Source organism: Sturnira hondurensis, unplaced genomic scaffold, assembly GCF_014824575.4.
Source record: "Sturnira hondurensis isolate 20B ecotype Veracruz unplaced genomic scaffold, ASM1482457v3 Scaffold0018493, whole genome shotgun sequence".
Taxonomy (NCBI): Eukaryota; Metazoa; Chordata; class Mammalia; order Chiroptera; family Phyllostomidae; genus Sturnira; species Sturnira hondurensis.
Window position 1 is genome coordinate 1,333,837 of NW_028091124.1, and position 18,501 is coordinate 1,352,337.

The 18,501-nt window shown below is 60.1% G+C and overlaps 1 protein-coding gene across 1 annotated transcript in view; it reads right to left on the bottom strand.

Annotated features, from left to right (window-relative positions):
- The window catches only part of TWIST2 (twist family bHLH transcription factor 2), a 36,384-nt gene extending 18,357 nt beyond the window's left edge, over positions 1-18,027 (bottom strand). The window contains exon 1 of the mRNA XM_037069204.1: positions 17,353-18,027. Coding sequence (XP_036925099.1) covers positions 17,388-17,870 — 483 coding nt within the window. The 5' untranslated portion in view covers positions 17,871-18,027 and the 3' untranslated portion in view covers positions 17,353-17,387. The remainder of the gene's footprint in view (positions 1-17,352) is intronic.
- Between the last annotated feature and the right edge of the window lie 474 nt (positions 18,028-18,501).

The following is an 18,501-nucleotide window of genomic DNA, read 5'->3' on the forward strand; positions in this document are numbered from 1 at the left end:
GGAGTGGGGGAGGGCCGGTGCCCCCCCCCCCCCCACGGTGCGTCTGCAGAACAGGAACCACCGGGCACCTGGGCAGCTCGCTGGTGCCCCAAGGGACTGAACCTGGGCCACGCTGGCTGGGCTCGCCTGCCTCCCAGGCCACACGCTCCTTCATAATTCAGCTCCGAACACATAACTCGCCATCCTGAAGCCCTTAATCTGAGTGGCCCTGAAGACTTGTATCCATTTCAGATTAGCAGACAGTTGACTCAATTCTCTGAAAAGAGCATCACCCCTTCCTCCAGGGGCCTGGCTGGAAAGCCACCAGATCTCAATAATACGGACAAACGGGGCTCGTGGGCTCTGGTTTCCGCAAAGGCTTGGCCTCTTCCTCCTCTTTGAACCCGGTGAGCATTGCTTCCGAGGGACAGGCTCTGGGAGCCCTGACGGACGCGCCTCAGACTCTCCAGACCCTCAGGTGGGCCCGGCCCTGCAGCCCACGCCACAGTCCAGGGAGGGTCCCCTCGTGGCGGCCAGAACCCCACCCCTCGGGGAAAGCCCGGGGCAAACCTGCACCCAACCAGCCCTTGCCCAGGCCGGCCTCGGAGTCCCAGGGCAGCACCAGCGGTGCCCAGGGCTCCCGCTTCTTGGGGGTGCACCCGACTCCCATTTGCAGTTTTGTGGCAGCAGCTGCCCTAGCACGTGTGAGGCCATCTCCCTGTGGCTCTGGTGTGCATTTCTGACCAGTGAGGCTGAGCATCGTTGCATGCACGCGTCGGCCACCTGTAGGCCATCTCTGGAGGGAGGTCTGCTCGAGCCCTCAGCCCCCTTGTGAATGAGACTGTTTCTTGGCCCAGTGCTGCCGTTCCCTCGACGTCCCAGGCAGAAACCGCACCTCGGCCGCACGGTTTGCAATTCCTCCTTCCCCTCCCGCAAGCGGCTGCTGCGAGCTGCTCTCCGACACACAGGCCCCCCCAGCTGGCTGCGGCCCCACTGCGTGCGTTCACTCTTGCCGCCTGGCAGAGAGAGCAGACTGCTCCGTCCGAGGAGGAAGCCGTCTCCACAGGAAACGGCGGTGGGCTTCTTGTGAAGCCGTCTCTACGGGCCCCCCCGAAATGCTCCCCACCCTGCGTGAACAGGCGGCACCGCTCGCTTTCTGAGGGGCCCCAGCCCGGCCGCCAGCCCGCACCTGCTGCACCTGAAGCGTGGCGAGCCCTCTGCGGCCCACGCCTGTCTCCAGCAAACCCATGAATGCCCGCCCGCCCACCGCGCCACCATCTGGGGGATGGAACAGATGATGGCAGTCCCTGTCCTGGCCCGGCCAGCCGAGGCTCCCTCAGTGCCTGCTGAGCTGTTAGAACGAGTCCCGTCCATACTGTGACGGTCACTCAGCCCATTCTGCCACCCGCCGAGCTCAGGTAGCTGTGTGGCCAGCCGTAGCCAGCCAAGGCCAGCGTGGGGCGCGGTCCTGCAGTGTCACAGGCCCGGAGCGTGGTGGTCTCACGGTGACATCCCCCTCAGCGTCCCCTGGGGCAGCTAGGGTCCCCGGGGTCAGGCTGGCCGTGCCCCCAAGTGCTGCCCCCGCTCCCAAAGGCCCGGCACACAGCCTGGGGGGCAGAATACGTCACATGGAGCACAGGGTTTCACTGCCCAAACCCCGCCCCCAGTGCAGTCCATGTGCACTCTGTCCTCTGAGGTCTCCCCCCACCGTGGCTGTCCCCTCTCGCCTCCTCAGAGAGCGGTTTGGAGGCCGTGTTCCCTTCAGTGTCACGGCTCCTTTCCCGCCAACAGCCACCGGCTTCTGGAACAGAGGAGGCCCTGTAAGGTGAGGTGGACTCTGTCCCCCGTAAACCGGGGGCCCCCAAGTTGCCAGAAATGTCCCCCAGGCAGTCGCCCACCACAGGGGCTTCTCCTTGTCACGGAGAAAGGGCATCTCTGTGTCACAGACACCCCACAAGTTCTCCGTGTGTTTAGGAAGACAGGGCCCACTCACCATCCTGCATGTCCGCACCGGGCAAACAGGCGGTGCACAGACCGCATGCCCAGCTGTGGGCCTCCTGGGTGATTTGCGTGTGACCGAGACGGGGTCCCCAGGCGGCCAAGTGGTGGATGCTCACAGAAGCTTCATTCGTGGTGCCCACACTCGGGGCCACCAAGCTGTCCCTCCCTGGGTGGTAGGCACATGCCCTGTGGTCCATCCAGACGGTGGGACGTCGTTCAGCACTAAAAAGTAACGAGCTCTCAAGCCACGAAAAGGCGCGGAGGGGCCATGAGTGATGTTGCTGAGTGAACGAAGCCCGTCTGGGAGGCTGCATGCTGTGTGGATCCAACTCCACGGCGCGCTGGAAAAGGCAGCGCTGTGGAGACGGCGAGGAGCTCCGTGGGGGCCAGGGCTCCGAGGGCAGGGCGGTGGGCAGGCCATGCACAGAGGGGTTCTCGGGCAGCTAACCTGTTCTCTCGGGTCCTGTGACGGTGGGCACGTGTCGTGGCACGTTCACCCAGACCCACAGAACATGCCACACCTCAAGTGGACCTAATGTCCACCGGGGACTCCGGGTGGCGGGGAGGTGTCCGTCTGGGGTCACAGATGGCCACGATGCTCCCCTCGGAGGGGCACACAGTGGGAAGATGAGGGGCGCGTGGGGATTTCCGGACCTAACCCTTGATTTTCCTGTGAACTTTAAACTGCTCTAAAAAAATGTAAAGTCTTAACTTAAAAAATAAATGAAACATGTAAAAGAATGACCTGGAGAGGAGGGTCACAGGTCCCGAGAGACAGGCCGGGAGGAAGAAGGGCCCCCACCCCCACTGGGCACTGTGTGGCAACCCTGCGTCCCTGGGAATCACGCTGCTCACACACTCACGCTGTGGTCCTTCCTGATGGAGAGCCTTATGCCTGCCTGCCACCTTCAGCACACGTCTAAGAGGCAGTGGGGGTCCCTGGGTGGGCAGGAACACACGCTCCAAACCAGCAGACTCTGAATCCCACAGAAGCCGAGGGTCCTCTTATGCCCTGGGCCCTCCTAATTCGCAGGCTGAGTCTGGGGGTGTGTGGCTGGACCACCAGAGCCAGGAGATGCCAGGGCACCCGTGTCCTGGCTGAACATGCCTGGCCTGTCTTGCTGAATCCTGACCGCACAGGCGTGTGGGGTGGAGCGGGAGGCAGGGGCAACTGCCACCTGGTGCAGAACTGGCCAGGCCGCCGCACACGGTGGGCAGGGGCGCAGGGAGTGCTCACTGGGCCCCATTTGACTCAGGGGGCAGCCCTGGTTTCAGACAATGTACATGAGGCGCAGGCCGCCCGGGCTCCACTGCCAGCTGGACGCCTGCAGCCGAGCATCCAGGCCCTCAGTCTCCCCACCTGGGGAATGGGAGTAAGAGCCCTCGTGGGGCCCTTCTCAGAATAAAGGTAACTGTGCTGAGTGCTGGGACCGGGGAAGGGGCGTCATCTTCGCTCCCCTTCGCCCCATGCTGTCCCCAGGCGGCGGGCTCTGCCCCCCTCTCTCTCTGCCCTTTACAGTTTGCCGGGGAAGGAGGGGCGTCCTCACACCGCTTGGCAGCCAGGCCTGGTGCTGGGGGCGGCCCACCGAGCGCTCACCCCGGCTTCCCACCCAGGCGTCTCAGGGCTCCCACAGACCCCGAGGCCCTGCCCTGCCATGCACCTCACACTCCAAACCGTGGAGAGGGTCTGGAGGAGGGAAGACCCCAAGGGCCCCCTTCCGTAAAGCACGGGGGCTCCGAGAAGGGCAACGGCTTGTGACAACGCACCTGACAGGTACATCGGGAGCAGGTGGCTACGGAACAGTGATCCTTGTGTGCCTCTGAAGGACAACCCAGGTGGACCCCAGGCAGGGGGACCCCGGGCAGGGGGACCTGGCCCAGCATCTCTGCAGAGCAGCCAGGGCCTGCATCCCCCCCCACCCCCTTCCGGCCCTGCTGTGCCCAGTGGGTACCAACCTCTCTGCCCGGGTCCCACGTGGTCTTGGTCCCGACCCCCTGGGCCCAGGCGAACCCGGGAGCCGGGAGCTGCTGGCCAGGAGCCCTGGCGGCCCACTGAAGCCTCCCTGCTCTGCTTACTTGCAGCCAGAAGACTAAACGCCTGGGCTCTGAGTCACTGCAGCCCAGGCTGATCCAGGCGGGGGGCCACTCGGGGCCTGCCCGAACCTAACCTCTCGGCTCCTCTGCATTTCTGCAGCGAGAGGTGGCAGTGGCACGGGCTGAGAGCCACGCACAGCTTGCCACTCAGTGCGCAGAGAACCGTGGGTGGAGGAGCCCGGCCAGGACGGTGGTGCGGGTGCGGGTTCCCTCCTGGGAGCCCAGCCCTGCCCCGCGGTGACGAAGCTACACAAACATCTCAGCCGTCTTTCTGAGGAGGATTCAGTCATCTGGCCAGCTCGGCCCCAGAATTTGCCAGAACAACACATCCAGTGCAGCCCAGGGTGTGCAAGCAGGCAGGCCTAGTGCAAAGTCTGTGCCTGGGGTCTGGGAAGAAATGTGAGACTGGAAGCCTGGGGATGGCGGCTGGTGGGGCGCTGGGAGGTGCAGCCCTGGGGGAACCTGGCCCCGGTGGGGACCGGCGGGTTCCACGGGCGGCTCCACCTTTCCCTTCAGCCTGGAACCCTCGTTGGGCATCCAGGAGGCCAGGAGGCAGGAAGGAGAGAGGGGAATGTGTTCCCAGGGACTGGGAACAACACAGATGCCCCCTGAGGCTGGGAGGGTCTTCCCCACCCCTCCTGCCTGGGTGGGTTGGTGGAAGAGAGTGAGTTCATTGTGCTCCTGAGGGTTGGAAGCAGTTTGTGTTGAAGAACATGCAACCCTGAGCGCCTCAAGAAGGAAAAGAAAACAAAGACAAATGGGGTGCTGGGACTGGGGGCGGGGCCGGCCCACGCAGTCCTCAGGTGCCATGTGCAGAGGCCGGTCCGTGGGTCTGCACGGGGGCTGGGAGGGCACCAAACGACTGACCTCCGGGCACAGCATGCGGGCCTGCGCAGAGTCCCCCGACGCGGAGTGCGGGAGACGCACAGCCATGTTCCCAAGGCCGCTTCCTTGCTTGCCTTCCGCAGCATCCAAAGTCACCGTGGTGAGGAAGTTCCCTGGGGAGGCATTTTGGGGGTGGGGGGGCACTCACTGCCTCACTGCGGGGGGACTGGGGGCTGGGGGAGGTGGAGGGTCCCGGGTAGAGGGAGGGATGGCCGGGGTGCGGGCCGCCTCTCTACAAAGCTTGGCTTTGCTTTCTCAACTGCAGAAGTCACAGGAGATTCAGAAAGCAAGTGGCAGGACCACTGAGAAGGAACGGGGAGAACTTTCATTGGCATTTCGGTCCAGAGCCGGGGTTCCCCCCCCACACCCGGCGCCCCCGTGCGCTGCAAGAATCCTCACTATGGCCCCACCTGACCCACCGTCAGGGGCACGGACCTCCCTCCCGGGGGAGCGGGGGGCGGGGGGGGGGGGTCGGTTGAAACGGGACCTTGGCCGGCATGACAAGAAACCTCCGGTGTGAACGAGTCACAGTTACATCTATTTTTCTTGCCCAGGTTGACAGAAAACATATTTTTGAGTGTGCCACAGATTTCAGTAATTAGTCTGTGTGCTGCAGGATGAACAGGGTGAGCATGGCTGGCTTAGGTAGTCCCACTTCCGACTGTCCCACCGCTGACTGTCCCACCGCTGACTGTCCCATGTGCTGACTGTCCCACCGCTGACTGTCCGGCCTGGGACCGTGGGGTCTGCCCCCACACAACCTTTCCCTTCACTGCACCAGGTACTGGTTTGTCACACACGAACCTGCCGCGTCACGTCCCAGGGCCTGGAAAAACCGCTCGGTGCGCAGGCAGCCTCCCAGGCCGTTTGGAACATTTCGGCGTATTAGCGAAGCTGACAGCACGTCCTCAGGGCGAGGCAGGTCAGCATCATTCACTGAAGAGGCTCCTAAAACCTGGAACTGCCTGCCCAAGGGGCGTGTCCTCTTCTCAAGTCTTTTCTCACTGTCAGCACCTCTTGAGAAAGAGGTCTCACTCCACCTGCCCTTGGGCAGGGCGAGATGGCCTGGGCCCCCCTGCCCCCCCCTCCCTCCGCTCGGGGGCCATCGTCACACTCTTTCCAAATGAATAAAGAGCAACACCCCCCTGTTCTACTTTCAATGTGTTGGTTGTTGCTGAAGTTCAACACTATTTACATAGCTATTGGCCGACTGAGTTTCTTCCTTTGTGCGTTTATATTTTCCCTTGTTTTCTACTGGGACTGTCCGGTTTTCCTTTGAATTTTCACAGGCGCTCTATCTGCTCAGGAGGCTGATCCATCGTGAGACAGATAGTAAATACTTCCTTCCCGGTTCCTGTGTAATTTTGATTATCAGAAGTTTAGAAGTTTAGAAGTTTAGGTATTTAGAAGTTTACAATTTTAATGTAGTCAGAACGACTCTTCTTCTTTGACTTGGGCTTGCTGTACTGTGAAGGGCCACCTCTAGAAACCAGGGGCTGTGGAGTGACCCCAGTCAATGTCACATCAGTGTCCTGAATGTCCCTTGGACTCTGTGGGGCGGCAGGCAGCGCCCAGGCATCCCTCTGCGTTCCATCCTTGGCGGGGCCACAGGCTGTGGGTGGACCCCCGCCGGACGGGGCCACGGCCCTCGCTGGGGCAAAGCCAAGGCGCCCACCAGAATTCCCCAGGAAGCCTGGCTCCTGACTGGTTTTGGTGCAGCTGTTTTAAGGGAAAAGTTGGGTGACCGACCGGGGTGACACCCAGGCACAGCCAGCTTCGGGGACAGAGAGGAGAACGGGGGTAGGCAGGAGGGAACATGCTGTGCACTCCCGAGAGCCAACTGCGTGTCCCCTCCATGGCATTTCTGAAGACCAGCTCTTCCAAGCACTCTGCTGTGATTGGCAGGCTGGCCGCAGGGTCCCAGGATGAGCCACAGCCGGCTACTAGGAAGCAGAGTGGCTGGAGAGGACAGCAGCGCCCCCCGGAACACACGTGTGCTGGGCAGCACATCAGCTCTGCTGCTGTGGGGAATCAGCGGCAGTGACAGACGGGCCCCGAAACAAGACGTGTCTGGCTCTTGGGGGGACCCGGGCTCTGGTCAGGCTGACAGCACGAATTAACTAGGGGAGTGGTGGCGATCGGGGTCCTGTCCTCTACCTCCGTCGGGGCCTCTCAGTAGCTCCTGGGGGCCTGTCCCTCCCTGCCTGGGGGGGTGTCTGTGCCCGGGCCAGAGGACCAGGAGCAGGCGACAGCAGCAACCTCCACCCCCCAGTTTCCCTCAGCTCTCCGCCTCTGGCCTTTGGTCAGCTTCTGCGGAGCTGTTCAGAGTCCTCCTGGGCCCTCAGTCTGGGTCCATCTGGGAGGGGCCCGCAGGGCAGACCACACAGCACTGAGGGGCAGCGGGGCACTGTCCCGCCTGCCCCTTAAAGGGGGGTCCGAGGGCACCGGGGGCTCAAGGAGCATGGCGGGAGGAGAGAAACCTGCCCACCCATGGGCCCTGAAGGGTTCTGTGCCCCCTTCTGCCCGGCGTCCCTCTCTCGAGGACAACACCCACAGGCACTGAGCTTTGCTCTGTTCCCAGCCGGAGCGGTGGAGGGCCTGAGCCCCACTTTTCTGGGCCATCCCTGGTGGAGGGTCAACCCCTCCAGCATCTCTGCCCCCAAGCGCTGGCCTGAACCGGTCTGGCTCTGGGCAGCCGGCTGCTGGGCGGACGCAGAACCTGCAGAACCGTAGCCCTTCCCTGCCCCCAGGCCCCAAAGTGTGAAAGCACCATCTCCCCTGGGGAGGCACCAGCGACCAGCCCCTGGCATCGGGGGAGAGAGGAAGCAGCGTGCTTTCACAGTTGCCTGGGGCACTTTTTCAGTGAACACACAGGAAAAGGATTTCGCAAGGAAAAGACTCCCCCTGAAGCACAACGGGACCAGACAGTGCGTGTCGCCGGTGCATGCTGAATCATGTGGACAGCTGGACGGCATCTCTGGAAACTGGGGGAAAGTTGGAGGCCTGTCACACCGCCTACCGTCAGCAGGGAGGCCCACAGGGCTGAGTCACGGGCTCTTTTTCTTTTCAGTGGTAAAATACTCATGATATAAAATTTATCGTTGCATCCATTTTAAAGTGCACAAGTCGGTGGAATTCAGTCCCACTGTGGTGCAAACATCATCCCTATCTAGTTCCAGAACCTTCTTCTCGTGGCCCCAAACAGAAGTCCCACAGCGGAGAAGCGATCAGGCCCCGCCCCCCTGCCCCCGGGCCCTGGCAACCTCGAACTCACTTTTGCCTGCTCTGGATACTTCATTTAGGTGGAATCACACGCTGTTTGGCCTTCTGCGTCTGGCCTCTCGAACTCGGCACGACGTTCCCAGGCTCCCCCGGGTTGCAGAGGGAATGAGCTGGCCCTCCCGCCGTCCGGCTGAGGAGCAGGCCCCTGGCGGGGGCAACACCAGGGTTTCCGTCCCATTCCTCGGCGGGCGAACTTGGTGTTGCCTCCCTCTGGCCACAGTGAAGAGTACCCCCAGAGCGCCGGGCACCTGTGGGGGGCCCTGTCTGCAACCCTGAGGGGCAGCTACCGAGGGTGGACAGAGGGTCCTGCGGGCTCTGAGAGCAGTCCTCCCTGGTCAGCATCGGAAACGTACTTGCCCTTCACGGCTCGATGGGGAAACCGAGACTCAGGGACGCTCTGACTTGCCTCGGACCGGGGAGGCCGACGGGACTGAGCCGTGTGCCCCACTCTGGGCCACACCTCGAAGTCTCGTTCCAGAGGAGGGACGCCCTAGACACAAGGCGACCCGTTCTGCCCCCCAGACCCACTGGGGATCCGTCCCGCGCCTGCCAAGCCACAGCCTTTGGCTTCTGTCTAATTAAAATTTCCCGAAATAGAACGATGCCCCTTGGAGATGGTTCTTACTAAGGGGAAGAGTGACATGCGGTTTGTCCCGGAAACAATGACTTCTGTAAGTCGCAAGATCCACTGTGGACAGTGATGACACGTCGTCACGACACAGGCCAGCGCTCAGCCCCTCGAGCCACAGCCTCACGCTGCGCACGCGGCGTAGCCACGGGGCGCCCACCTCCCTCTTTCCAGTTAGAAAAAAGGAAATTATGCAATTAGCGTGACACGGCACTGGCTGTGGGTCTCACAAGGCACACGGCACGCGCTGGAGCCCGGGGCTGGCCCAGACTCCCCCCCCCCCCCGACACGGGTCCCCGGGCGAGCTGGGAGGGACCAGCCGGTCACCTGCGGAAGTCCCACTCCCTCGCCGCTGCCGCAGAGGGTCGCTGTGCAACCCCGGCTGCGTGACTCTGGCTCCGCCGCAGAGCCTGGCGTCTGCTGCCCTGCAGGCCGCGGGTGGGTGGCGTGGTCTCCCCTGGAAGCCGACCGTCCACAGATGAGCCAAAGTGCTCAGAGAGGAATGTGGCTGCTGGTGCAGCCGCGAACTCCAGGAGGAGGAAACGAAGGCTGAGTTATCGCTTCCTTTCATTAACCTCAGCCAATGCCAAGCGGCGTGGGGCTCCCACTCAAGCCTTCGCGGTGGGGCCTGCGGGCTAATCCCAGCCCATCCACTGGGGGCCCCAGGAGTATGAGGGCAGTGGGGCCAGCAGGCTCTTCCCTCTGGCTCCCCCCTGCCACTGGGGGTCCCTCCAGACCACCCAGGCGAGCCAAGTGCCCTTCTGCTGTGTCCCCACCACCCTGCTCTCAGGGAGCCCTGCCTGCTCTGGCCCCTGCAGCCCCTGGTGCCTGCGGTCGGCTCCTCCCAGGCAGGGGCCACCGATGGGGCTTCTCAGCTGCCCCTCACAGGGTGGCGGGGACACCTGGGACAAAGGAGAAGAGAAGGCACTTTGGGTCCTTGTGCAGTAGCTGTGGCCCAGGGCAGCGTGGAGGTGGCCCCGTTGGAATTTTTACAAATGTCACTTTTCTGGGAAGGCAAGTAGGGCACTTGTCCTGCTAAGCCTCTCTCTTCTGAGGGGACCCGGGGGAGGGGGACCCTCCCTGTAACGGGCAGCAGAGGGAACAGGCAGCCGGTCCCCGCCCTGTCCCACTGCTCGTGGAATTATCCCCACTGCCCTTCCCGGCCAAACCCTCACTCTCGCCTTCGCTTTGTCCTCCCTGACAGGCCTGCACTCAGCGGCACCGGGGACACACAGGGAGGTCACAGTGCTCGACCACACAGTTGTATGGGACCGTTCACATGCGGGACGTGCGAGAACGACGGCGGGTGCCACGTAACAGTGGCAGCTGAGACGCACAGGTGAAGGCTCCCCAGTCCATGTCTCTGCTTCTTGCGTAATTAAAGGAAAACCTCGATTCTGGGAAAACAAACACTCGAATTGGGTTTGGAACTGCCCATAATGGAACATCCAGCAAGCAGCCAGCCTTCAGTTAATTCTGCCCTGAAAGGGCCGCCCTGCAGGGCCCTTTGCTACAGGGACCCCAGGCCCCTCGAGGCAGGCGTCCCAGACAGGCCTGGGGTCCCTGCATGAGCCACGCACAGTCCTTCTGCACGAGAGAAATCAACAAAATGACACACCGGCTTCCCGGGCACAGATTTCCCCCGGGGACCCTTCTGGCCTGGTGACAACGGAACAGTTTTCTTAGAAAACAGGGGTGGAGGCAACTAAGGACACAGGTGGGGGCACCTCTATTCCCGAGAAGCCCCCCAATTCCAGAATCCCCAGAAACGTTCCGCTCAGAGGGTCCCGATGGCATGTCAACTCCCCCGTGTGACGGGGCTGTGCCTGGGACCTGACACTGGGCTTTTTGTCTGTCCCTTGTCACTTCCTACACCGAGAAAGCCCACCCGACTTCCGCGACCACCACCGTGGACAAAGACAACACGCATGTGCAGGGGGCGGGGGCGTGGCGTGGCTGCAGAGGTCCCACCGGCCACACAGGAGAAGCCCACACACAAGGTCCCATCTTCCTCTCCCCGGTTCCCACCTCGGCACAGGTGTCGTGAGTGACGGGACATCAGGTGGCCTGGCACGTTCAGGGGACTCCCTCGGGACTGATGTCTACGGGGCACACGACGTGGAATGCTGAGAATTCAGGAACATTCAATTCCGACCAAGTCGTGGCTCATTAGCCAAACCCGACAGACACAAGACGCTCAGCTCAGGGAGACAAGAACACCCCTCCCTCCCTCTGCTGGCATTTCCCGAAGACACAGGAAGCTCTTGGCTGGGAATTACCAAGGCAAAGGCCATCTCACGGAGGATGGGGCTTTAAATTCACTCGGGCTTTCCGCGAGTGACCCAGAGAGAGTGTACAGATCTGGCTGACCCTGCAGGGCCGGCTTGCCCGGTTATGGCTCCTCCGAATTCAAGTGAGGGACCGAGGACTGGGTAGCAGGCCCTTCGCACTACCAGGGCCAGAAAGTGACTCGCACCAGAAAGTGACTCGCTTTTCCCTTCTTACCCCTCTGCACCTCTGCACGGCACAGCGCCGGACCCGCCGAGGTTCCGCCAGGTTCACGAAGGAAGAGGCAACCCAGCGCTGACTTACGGGCCTCCCGGCCTGCCTGCGGCGGGACTGGCGGACGTTCACAGCAGCACACAGAGAAGCCGCCCGGCAGCCCAGGCAACTGGAAGCCACGGCTCATGTTTTCTTTCAGGGAGCGCAACCCTTTTCCAAGCTCTCTCCCCCCGAGCCTCCGCTCACCTCTGAAGCAGGCAGAATCTCTCAGATCTCTTCAGAGGAGGGGCACACAGAGAACTTAACAAAAGGCCAGTGTGGCATTTCACTTGTACAGCACAGGAAAACAGCACTCAGACCCAAGTGTGGGCATCTGTTCTCCGTGGGGGCGTCAGATAAAGGCTGCCCACAACCCCCCCCCCCCACAAGCCAAAGGCTGAGACCGGCCGACTGCCGGGCACCCTGAACAAGCCGCCCCACGACCACACCAGGAACCTCCGCCTCGAGGTGGGGGCCTGATGCGTGATGGCCATCAAAGAGTTAATAAAAATCAAGAGGTTTTTTCCCCCCCAAATCTTTCCCATCCGTCACACACCAGAACGGCACAGCCAGAAAAACAAATGTGAATTCCCCGTCAAACTTGTGAGAAATACACATCTAATGCCAGACAACATAACTGAATTTATAATTTCCCCCCCAAAGACACTGAAGGCCATTTTCTAAAGGCTGAATGTGAGCTAAGAATAAAGAATGTTTTCCAGAATAACTGAACTTGAAAACTGAAAGTTCTTCGGGTTCAACCCTGTCCTTCATTTAATTGATAGAGAAATTCTGACCTTAAGGAGGGAGGGACGTGCCGATGTTAAAGGCATTGGTGGCTCCTAGGATTTGAGAAGCGAGATTACGATTCTATTGGGTCATCGGACTCCTTCCCTGGTCGAGTGACAGAGGAAAAGGCTGTCGTGGCAGGAAACGCGGTGGGCGTGGGCGGGCACGCACAGCCTGGACGGACACGGTGCACACAGCACTCGGTCACGCACCCTCTCACGCGCAACCCAGGGCCGCGGGGCTCTACACGGTCAGGTCTCGGGGACAGCGGTGTGGGCATTCAAAGCACGTAAAACAGCTTTGACTCCAAATGACTCTATTTTCAACGAACCGCTACAGGCTTCTCTCACGTCAGGATAAAGTTACACTGTGGCTTCCCACTTTCTGAGTCCGGTCTCCTAACGTGACAGCCGTCAGTAATCACTGAAGCAAAACCCCACAGGTCTCTGGTCCACCCCGGCGTGGAAGCCACATCGAGTCCCAATCCCATGTCACTGTATCTCATTCCAGAACTAACGTGAAATGCAGGCGCGCTTCCCAAAACTAAACTGCATGCAAAGGTTCACTGTTGAACCCAATACAAAATATGCTCTCAGGACAAACAACCGTTAATTTAAAATGACCACGGCTGAGTTGAGGATTCTCTCCCTCTCTCCCCCCCGTCTCCCCCCACCCACTGCCTCTCACTCTAAATGCTACACCTTCAGAGTGCACGCTGCTCAGTGATCGGTTTTTATAAACCACCGCCCGCGGGAGAGCGCGTGTCTGCCGTGGGGGTGAGTCAGTACAGACTCAGCGAAAAGCAACTCTGCCAGATTCGGGAAAATGCTTCCTGAAATTTCTTTGAAAAACCATTTTCTTCCTTAGTATGGGAATAAACGTATGGATTGGCGTTTTTCTCAGATTTCTGGAATTCTACTATTTGGGAATTTTAAAGAACCACCTCTAATTAATTCCCTATAAGAAATAGGTCGAGATTTCTCGGATTCTGAAAGAAGCACAACAATACAAATGACATCAGGGGAAACTGGACTTTTGCTCAAAAATACATCTTTTTCGTTCATTACTCTAAGATAATGCATAATAATTCCTGGTATAATTTACTCGAGTTAGGAACATTTTAATTCTTGTGGGGTAACTTTTTAAAACTTATTCTGAGGCCCCTGCGGACTCACCCAAGGTCGTGGGGAACAACACCCAGAGACCCACCACCCTCGGGCCTCGGTTCCCCAGAGGCAGCACCTTGTGCCGAGGCCACTGCACAGCGTCACAGCCGGGAAGCGGGCACCCATGCCGTCTGCAGACGACTCCCCGGGTCCACAGCGCTACCCGCCTGTGTGTGCACGCGCACGCTCCACCGCCCTGTGGCGGGCGTGGACGCGGGTGGCCCGGGGAACATCTTGTTAGCAGTTTCTGTTTTTAGTGCTTCATCTTGGCTTTGCTTTGAATGTATCCGTGCCTGTATCTCTTAGAATCCACTTCTTCTGTGTGGCTGTTCCTTGGCTACAGGAACGTGTTCGTCTCGTCTTGTAGTTTTACAGCCTGATCCCCGAGCTCTCTGCTGGTGAGAGCTTTGTCTTGGGTTTGCCTTCTGCAGCTCATTTATCCTTTCCCATGAAAAGACACAAATATAAACAGACATTCCAGCGCACATTCGTGGGGTTTTAAAGACACCAGTGAGAATAGATTAATATATATACGACGCTTGAAAACTGTCATAAAAGTTCAGCCTTTAAAATTGGCTTATTAAAATATTTGTTTTTTTAAAACCCAGACTTAAACTAAGACTCGGAGTTATTATAGTGCTCTGCTCGCAGCGTTTAGTCCACGAGCTTCGTGCCAGGCAACGGGAATCTGGCATCTGTGCCGCTGTCAGGAACACGCCGGAGCGGGGATGCCGAGAACTCGAGGTTTCAGGCTCAAGGCCTGGCTGGAAGCGGTGCTGTTTTCCCTGCAGCTCGGCCCAGCCTTCTGGCTCAGTCCACCCCCAACCGCCACCTCCAAGTCCCAGCCGCCCGGCCCCGCTCTGGCCTGACGGGTCCCCAGGCTTTGGAAGGGAGCAACATCCACACGCCGAGGTCCGCTCCCCACATCTGGTCTCACTGGCGGGCATTTCATCCCAGAACACGGCTCATAGTGCAGGCAGCTCAGCCTCTCATTCTGCTGCTCCTGACCAATCAGAAGCTCTACTGAGATTCTGCAAGTCCGCTCTCCACGGGGAATTCAGTTTCTTTTGAGACCAGCTGGCACTCAGATCACAGCGGTGAACGAACACCTCCAAGAAGCGAATTTTCGGGAGGGAGGAAAAGCTTATGCGTATTGGCCACGCTTGTTCTCGGAGGAAACTCCAGCCCCCGGAGAAAAGCGGGGTCGTGTGCTGAGCACACCGACCCACTGAAAATCTGCACGGACTTTGCCCAAGTGAGAGATTTTTTTTAACCACAAAGCAGGGAAGAAGAGGAAAGAACGGTCTAACAAGTAATCGTTGCCTCCCTCCCCCCTCTCCACACCAGGTGCCTCAGACCCTGCTCCCGAAGCTCAGGCGTTTCATGGAAACACTGGAAAGTCCTCAGAGAGTTTTCCCCTGGACGAGCCCAGCTGAGGGCCCGAAGACACCTGATTTACTTCTGTGTTTTCAAACACCAGGCCAAAGAGGACAGTCGGGACCAGCATCGGCACCAGCCCTACGGTCTCCCGTGTTTCTCTTTGACTCAGAGGGCCGTGTTCAACCTTCTACCGCGGCCGCTGTTCACCCAGACGTGGTTCTCTGTGTGTGTGTGTGTGTTGGGGGGCACACACACTCCCCACGTGAGTCAGTAAAATCACACACCCTCTCCTGAAAGGTATAGCTTCTCTGCTGAAGCACGTAACTAATGCTTCTTTAACATGCTACACATCTGTTAACAAGTCAGCAAATAAATAACAAATGCCATTTAGCAACACTTTCGGGAAATAGAACCAATGCTGACCGCACTGACACTCACAGAGACGCGGGCGCGGGTTCCAGGCAGAAACAACACCCAGGGTCGGCCTCCCGAGCAATCAGGAGGGGCCCGGGCCGTGCCTACACCAGGGACATCCCGTGGCCTCCTCTGCCTGGGCAGGGCAAGTATCTGTCTACTTAAAGAAGCCTGCTCATTGGAACTAGTTAACGAGATACCATTTTATAAAAATAAAAATAAATGGGCCCCCTAGAGATCACGTCTTCTCCAGCTGAATGTGTTACCTGTTACAATTCAAGGGTTTTTTCCATAACAAACTCTTTAACACATCGTTTACTTATTACAAGCACGACTTGTTACTTTTATATCATCTCTCATTATGACCTCTGTCTGATTCTCGCAGCTCTGGCTATGCCATTATTTTGTGATGAATTTTAAATGACCTTACTAAATTCTGCACTAAATCATATCTCCTGGTATTTGTTTTTAATAATTTCCTCGAGGAAAACCTTAACAATAATTCTGTTGGTGTTTTCCTTACGCAAAGCTGTATGTGTATATTTTCAAAACAGGAGGTCCCTCCTCTGTTTTCTCTTATTTCAGATGTGCCATAAACTACGGGTGCGCTAGTGGGTAAGTGGGACTGACTAGTGGAAGCTGGTAATTTAGGCAGCAACACCCAGAACTTGGGCATTACCTACCACAGCACGTCCGTACCCAGCTGGTCCACACCCTCTTTCCTAGAGAAATACGAGGTCGAGGCTCTTTGCGTCTGCTTTTGACAAGGACGGGAGAAGATTCCCTTAAGTTATTCTCTGCTAAAATTCTTTGTTCAGGATCTGTGCGCCCATCCTTATTTTAGAAGGCGATTTCTTCAGGAGAATTTTCAGTGGCACAGAAATAAAAATAAAAGTTAAAAAATAAAACCCACCGGTGCTAGATTAGCTCTCCGTGGGCACAACAAAAACATTTTCAGGTCTAGAACCGCGTGAAAAAGAAAGGAGTCTGTCGGGAGAGTGGGCGGCCGCGGGCTTCTGAGTAATCTAAATTCCTGCTGTGCAATGTGGAGACTTCACAGGAAAACACTGCGAGGTGAGCAAGAAACTAAACATACTGAGTAGGAAGGATTTTTTAACATCCCCTCCCCAATAAATCTTGCGCCCTTCCATCGCCCGCCCGCGGGAGCCACTGCCCCACAGAGCCTTCTGGGAGGGAGGCGCCTGGCGGTCAGAGCCGAAGGGACTTCCAAGGTGTCTGAGGTCAGGGCGCCGGGGCGGGAAGCCCTGAGCGTTCTTCCAGAGAGAACGGGGCTCCCAGGGCTCTCGGCAGCCGTGTCCCTCTGCCTGCGCCGCGGACCCGCCAGCACGGGCTCCCATTCACTCCAAATTTGTTTCCCAGCCTGGACCTCGGGCACTTCCCTGCCGTGTGGGAGGCTGGGACGGAGCCCGTACGCGGTGCGGAGACGTCCCTTCTGGGACTGTCCAGGTTCAAGGCTGGGACCAGAGTCTTCCAGCTCCTCGGAGGTCTGTTCCACCTGCCCACGGGCAGCCGGGGTTCCCGGCCTCCGCGCTGCTGTCGGCGCGCACCAGCCTCCCCAGTTCCCTTGCGCTCCGCTGCGGGGCCGTCCCCGCTCCCCCGGCCCCAGAGCCACCGGCACTGAGCACGGTCCTCCTGCCCTCTCCAGGCAGACCTGGGCGCTCCCTGTGCGCACCCCGGGACCCGCCCGATAGGCCGACGCGCTGGCCAGGACGCCCTGCAGGAGCTGCCAGGGAGAACTGGGTGTTCGTTCCCGAGAAGAGTGCGGAGCCACAACCCAGCATTACCCGGTGTGGGCAGCTTCCAGCCGGCTACCACTAAGAGGGAGGCAAAAGGCAGCCGGTCCCCACCTCTCTGCCCCTGGACCGCCCCAGTAGGTTTTTCTGATGCTTATTGCCCCAAAAGTCACCCACAGGGGCCCCCGCTGGACACCAAGAATGGAAAATTCGACGGTCCCCGATCTGCCTTTATCCGACCGACACCCCGAATGGAAGCTTGTAAAAGGACCCGGGGTGTCCCTGGGACACGGGACCTTCCCAGCCGATCCCCATCTGTTGCCGGGGAAAGTGCACCCCACGACGCCACCGAGGCCAGTTCAGCCTTCGAAGGAGGGACGCGCGGGCCCGCCCTCCGGCCCCCGGGGGCGCAGGGCCCCTCCGCGCGCTGGACACCTACCCTGGAGCGCCGGTCCGGACGTGGGCGGCGCGGCGCTAGTGGGAAGCGGACATGGACCACGCGCCCTCCATGCGCCACACGGAGAAGGCGTAGCTGAGGCGCTCGTGGGCCACGTAGCTGCAGCTGGTCATCTTATTGTCCATCTCGTCGCTCTGCAGGACCTGGTAGAGGAAGTCTATGTACCTGGCGGCCAGCTTCAGCGTCTGGATCTTGCTGAGCTTGTCCGAGGGCAGCGTCGGGATGATCTTGCGCAGCGCGGCGAAGGCCTCGTTGAGCGACTGGGTGCGCTGGCGCTCGCGCACGTTGGCCAGGATGCGCTGGCTCTGCAGCTCCTCGAAGGACTGCGCGCTCGGGCTGCCCTTCTTGCCGCGCTTGCCCGGGGTCGGGCTGCCATCTTCGCTCGACTTCTTGCTGTAGCGCCGCTTCCGGCCGAAGCGCTTGGGCTGCCGCTCCAGCTCCTCCTCGCTGGTGCCCAGGCTGTCCACGGGGCTCACGGGCGAGCTGGAGCCCTCCTCCATGGCGCCCGCCCGGCGCGCGTGGGGCCGGGGGCGCCGGGCGCGGAGCGCGGAGCGCGCGCCGCTGGCCGAGCCCGCGGTCGCCGAGCGCACGCTCCCCGGGCTGTTGGAGAGGTTCTGATTTCAAGGCCGGCTTGTGCGAAACCGAGGTCTCCGGGAGAGGAAGTTATTCTAACTTTTTTGGAAACTCTAGCCGGGCTGGGTTGCTAAATAGTTGTCAGGAGCGGGGGCGGAGCGCTGATTGGCCGCCGCGGCCGGGGGCCGGACAAGTTCTGGGGCCTTCGCCCGCCGCCCCCGCCCCCCGGCGCGGCACTTTCAGTTTTGCCTCCCCCTTCGGCCCTGACCGCGGCGGGCACCTCGGAGGCCTGGACCTCGCGCGCTGCCCGCGCCTCCACCCGGGCTCTGGCCGCTCTCCCGCTGCTCCGATTCTGGGGCTCAGCCGACCAGGCTTTGTCTGCTCCTTGACGTGGAGATCGGGCCCCACCGGCTGCGGGGTCTCTCCCGGGGTGCGTGGGGCACCGGTGGTGAGCCGCACCCTCGAGGCGCTCCCAGGAGGTGAGGACACAGCGGGGAGTCTCCGGGGACCCCGGGGCCTAGGTGTGCCTTGGCCGCCCCTGGGCGCGCAGCGAGTACT